Source organism: Manacus vitellinus, unplaced genomic scaffold, assembly GCF_001715985.3.
Source record: "Manacus vitellinus isolate BGI_N305 unplaced genomic scaffold, ASM171598v3 scaffold_11_pilon, whole genome shotgun sequence".
NCBI classification, from domain to species: domain Eukaryota; kingdom Metazoa; phylum Chordata; class Aves; order Passeriformes; family Pipridae; genus Manacus; species Manacus vitellinus.
This window is the reverse complement of record NW_021938895.1, coordinates 11,845,408-11,850,486: the sequence shown is the minus strand read 5'-3', so window position 1 is coordinate 11,850,486 and position 5,079 is coordinate 11,845,408. Positions and strand designations below refer to the sequence as shown.

The 5,079-nt window shown below is 40.4% G+C and overlaps 1 protein-coding gene across 1 annotated transcript in view; it reads left to right on the top strand.

Annotated features, from left to right (window-relative positions):
• RRM2 (ribonucleotide reductase regulatory subunit M2) overlaps positions 1 to 4,683 on the top strand; it is a 23,410-nt gene extending 18,727 nt beyond the window's left edge. Inside the window, exons 2-8 of the mRNA XM_029965780.1 lie at positions 44 to 160; positions 680 to 813; positions 1,893 to 1,987; positions 2,787 to 2,920; positions 3,299 to 3,403; positions 3,534 to 3,647; positions 4,032 to 4,683. Of these exons, the coding sequence (XP_029821640.1) occupies positions 44 to 160; positions 680 to 813; positions 1,893 to 1,987; positions 2,787 to 2,920; positions 3,299 to 3,403; positions 3,534 to 3,647; positions 4,032 to 4,184 (852 nt within the window). The 3' untranslated portion in view covers positions 4,185 to 4,683. The remainder of the gene's footprint in view (positions 1 to 43; positions 161 to 679; positions 814 to 1,892; positions 1,988 to 2,786; positions 2,921 to 3,298; positions 3,404 to 3,533; positions 3,648 to 4,031) is intronic.
• Positions 4,684 to 5,079: the final 396 nt, after the last annotated feature.

The window sequence follows — 5,079 nt, the reverse complement described above, 5'->3', positions numbered from 1 at the left end:
CCCCCCGAGGCACCGTTTCTTATCTCTCCTGGCAATGTCTTAGGTGGACCTTTCCAAAGACATCCAGCACTGGGAGTCCCTGAAGCCTGAGGAGAAGTACTTCATTTCTCACGTCCTCGCCTTCTTTGCTGCCAGTGATGGCATTGTCAATGAGAACTTGGTGAGTGTACAGAAACAGTCCTGACAGGAATACCATTTTGGGAGGATAACCAGATAATTCCATGTTCAGCACTTGCTGCTGTGGGTGATCCAGGTCGTTTGCTGGATCATGGGAGTGTTACAGCATTACTACGCATACTGCTGTCCTATGTTAATTAGCAAATTGGTGTTGGTTTTGTAATCCACGAGTTTGTCCACTCCCCATGGGGCCCTGAGTGTTGCCTTACAGTAACACTTGCCTGGCTCAGAGCCCTTGTTCTGCTTCCACCCTCTCAGTACTCTTCTCCCTAGTAAGGGATAAGTAAAACAAAGAAATTTTTCCATTTCTCTTGGGACCAAAGAATGCCTCATGACTTGGAGCTGTGAGGGGTTACTGCTCTGCATATTACTGTTAATGATCCACATGTCTGGAATTAATCTGAAGGTTTTGTGAGCTAACCAAGAACTGGTCTACACGGCATCAGTGCCTCAAACCTGCAGCTTATAAATGCTTATGCAAACACTCATTTATTTCCTCTAGGTGGAGCGGTTCAGTCAAGAAGTACAAGTTACAGAAGCTCGTTGTTTCTATGGCTTCCAGATTGCCATGGAAAATATACATTCAGAAATGTACAGTCTTCTTATTGACACCTACATTAAGGATTCTAGAGAGAGGTTTGTATTGCTTGATGATGAAAAGTTCAAAACTTGCTAAATATTCAGATTTAAATGCTGCATATCAGTCGTTCTCTGACTTTCAGGCTAATTTTAGGGTGTAAACTAAACTTATATAAAATACCACTGCTGCTTAAGAGCAGTTTTACTTCAGAATATCTTTTTGGTCTCAAGTGCAAGAACATGCTCAGGTTAAGAGCGAAACTGAAACCACTCAATACTGAAATGTAGGAATGAAACTACGTAAAAGGTGGAGCATTCAAAGAAGGGGAGTATGTTAAACTACAGTAAGTGCTCATGTGGAGGACCCCTGCACCTAGTAGGTAGCTATGTAGGAAAGTTTCTCTGAGAATGCTATCCCTTCTATTAAAATATTATTTCTAAACCTCAGTGCATTTATTGAACAGCTAAGCACTTAAACATTGCATGTGCTGCTCTTACCACACTATTTTGCTTGGGGGAAGAAAGGCATGTTGCATTTGCTGAAGAGTGGCCTTTGGTCTTGATTAAAAGTAAAATGATACTGTAAAATTTTCATAATGGGATTACTCAATTGAAAAATTGTGTCTTAAAACTAACAGTTTGGAGCAGTCCAGGCTGAGTTGTTCTGGTGTTGCCAAATCAACACCCTGTCGAGTGAAATGTCACGTGGTATTGCAGTGCTATTTGCAGTTTAGATATATTGCTACTACTTGGAAATTTGGCCATGTCATTTCTACTCTTGAGATGCTAAATTCCAGCAAGAATTCCTTGCATGAGAGGCCTGGTGCCTTGGCACTGGAAAGTGGAGCCTGGTTAATCTGTAGTTTTTGAAAGCTTCATTCAAGTGCAACACTTTGTGAAACAGTTCTCCCCTTGATATGGTCACGGGAATTCATGTGAACTGGTGTTGATGTGATGGGTAGGTGAAGAAAAGGTAGTTAATTGGATCAAATAAAGCTAGATTTGTGCCAAGTAAGATGGGGAAGGAGAAGGATGAAGGTGCAGAGAATGTTTGAGTGGTCAGATTGTTCATGGCAGTGAATGCTGATTCTGCTGGTTGTGCCTATGTCCATCCTAATGAGTTTTATCTTTCTCAGGGAATTTCTTTTTAATGCTATTGAAACATTGCCATGTGTTAAAAAGAAGGCTGACTGGGCCATGTGCTGGATTGGGGACAAGAAAGCAACGTACGGTGAGTTCATCTATTGGAAGCAAAGTGAAATTCCTTCCCTAAAGATGGAGGAACCACCGTTTCTCCAGACTTCACAATTCATAGGGATGGATTATTGTTGTCACAGGGAGAGTCCATGCTCTTCAGTATAAGATAGTGATAAAATTCTGGAAATGAAGAAACTACTTCATCTTCAAATGAGCTACTGACAGGAATTTTTGTAAAATTGCTGGCATCATGATTAATAAGGTCATGTGGCAATCATCGTATGCCTGACTATATGATCAAATTGTAAATTGCTGTCACATCTAGAGCTGCACTGGCCATCTGTAGCCAGCAGACGTGTCTGGTTGGAGGCTGTAGCTCCTTAGCCTTGCTAATTGCTGCTGTCTTACTTGAAAGGTGAGATGAGATGGTACAGATCATTATTTCACTAGCATTAAAGCATTCTTCATGGCCGAGGTTCCTTGCTTAATCAAAGATGAGCAGACACTGGCTTAAATCAGCTGCCAAAATGACTGCTTTTTCAGTGAGCTGTCTGGAAAAGGGTGATATTGATGGTTAACCCAGGGGGAAGGAGCCTTGGCTTCAGCTATTTAGTAGCCACTCTGTTTAGTTCTTACTTCCACTCATATTTGTTTTGTTTAATGACTAGAAATCCTTACTGTAATAGTTTTTAGGACAGGCCATAGCTAACTTAAGCAGAAGCAACTTCATTCACCTTGCAGGATGCAGTTCATTGGTCTATTTGCAACTTCTGGGTATTTATTAATCCTGCTAAGTTTTCTGTGAGTAAATATTATCAATCTTCTCTTAACAGGAGAACGTGTAGTTGCCTTTGCAGCTGTGGAAGGAATCTTCTTTTCTGGCTCGTTTGCATCAATTTTTTGGCTGAAGAAAAGAGGATTAATGCCTGGACTCACTTTTTCTAATGAACTCATCAGTAGAGATGAGGTATGAGTCAAATTCTAGCAGTTTAAGATCGTAATGTGCCACAAGTAGCTCAAAGGAATGATACTATTGGAGTATATTTAGAAACAGGCAGTAAGGCTCACTAAAGTGTGCAAACGTGTCATTGTGAATCTTGCAGCAGGGAATGGATGAACTTGACATTTTACTTCCTTTGAAGTAGTTTAGGTGTTCTTACCAACTCTTGCAGTTGTTGCACCTGACTGTTTGGAGCAGGTGCAGCTCATATTGGCTGAACTTGCTCCTGTGATGCCTTCTGGTGATGCAGAAAGTTGTCTGTAGGCAACACTAAATAATGTGGCAAGGGCAAAGGTGATGCCACTTACTCTGTTCCTGACATAATTTTCTGAAACTTCCTTCCAGGGTTTGCACTGTGATTTTGCCTGCCTCATGTTCAAGCACCTGATACACAAACCATCAGAGGAGAGAGTAAGGGAAATCATTATGAATGCTGTTCTCATAGAGCAGGTAATTGTCTGCCCCTTGTTTAGAAACTTGATTGCAATTAAACAAAGCAGGAAAGCTGTTGGGCATAAAATTAACTTGACTAGCATAGAGTACATGCCAGTGCTGTATGTGAAATGCTTGTTATCTGCAGGAATTCTTGACGGAGGCACTGCCTGTGAAGCTGATCGGCATGAACTGCACTTTAATGAAACAGTACATAGAGTTTGTGGCAGACCGGCTGATGTTGGAACTGGGATTTAACAAGGTAATGCTCTAATCCATAATACACAGAACATTTCATGGGGAAAAGGTAATATTAAGTTTAATTTCCTTCAGAAATGCAAATTGGCTGCAGCAATATTAGTTTAACTTGTGAAATCATTGAACAGTCCCGCTGCTAGGTCCTATGTGGAGACCCACAGAAGGAAGAGCAAAAGGGTGCTATGGAAAAAGAGTGTTATGAGTAGCTGTGCTTCTGTCAGCTGCAGCTAAAACACAGAAACAAATATGGTAGAGAAGGCTTGGGGCTGAGATTTTTGTTCACTACATAGTGAGCTTGTTGATGCTGCCATTAGACTCCTTCCAGCTGGTCTGTAATGCTCAAGATGTGAGCATCAGCAGTGACTATAGAATTACTTGTGTGTTTCAGATATACAAAGCAGAGAATCCTTTTGACTTCATGGAGAACATATCTTTGGAAGGCAAGACCAATTTCTTTGAGAAGCGAGTAGGTGAATATCAGAGGATGGGAGTCATGTCAAAGCCCACAGACAACTCTTTCACCCTGGATGCAGAATTTTAGATGAACTGAGACCATATGTGTTAATGTACATAACACCCTGTTTACAGGGAATCATTCAATATATTGAGTCACAGTGTGACTTGATTTCATTACTAAAATCCCATTCTTGTAAAGTATGGTGATATTGGTATATTTTAGGAGGCTGGTGTAGCTCCAACAGTAAAATCCCTTTTAGACTTTGCCAATGGTGCTGATGCGTAGAATGTTTAGATGTATCTTACAGTACATGCTATTCCATTTCATGAAAGATACAGGCACTTCATTCTGCAAGATGGGAGGTTGTGGGCACTGACCCCTGGCTTCTGCTGTTCTCATCATAAACAAAGGAACTGTTGTAAATTTGTCAAATAGTCTGTAGAAAATTCTGGAGGCAACTACATGATCTCACTGCTTTCTTAGCAGGTTTTAAGTTTACCTTTTTTTTACTATTGTTTTAATAGTTTGTACATAACCTTGGCACTTTAATGTGTAAAATAAACAACTGTCTTGTAATACTCAACAATAGTAAAATGCAAGTAAAAATCTTTTTTCATGACTTGTGCTTCTTTCCTTCTTTTCTTGGTGCTGTAAATCAAACTATTTATCTTGAAATATATTGAAGAACAGGAAAACACTTGGTCTGGAAGGTAAAGAACTAAGTTGGATATTCTGGGTACTGAAAAATTAGATGCAGCTGGCTTCTGGACTTGATTTCTTCTTTAATATCTGGGAACAGTATTTCATGTAATAAAGAGGTGGTTGGATTCAGTGTTGTACTGGCTTCAGTGCTTCAATGGGCAAAGCTGTGTGCTGATTTCCTTTGAATCGCAGACTTTGTGAGGAAATGCAAGTTCTGCAGGAAATTGCTGCTAAGTCATGTGGTTGTTAGATGTCAAGTGAAGTTGTGCTTAGCTCT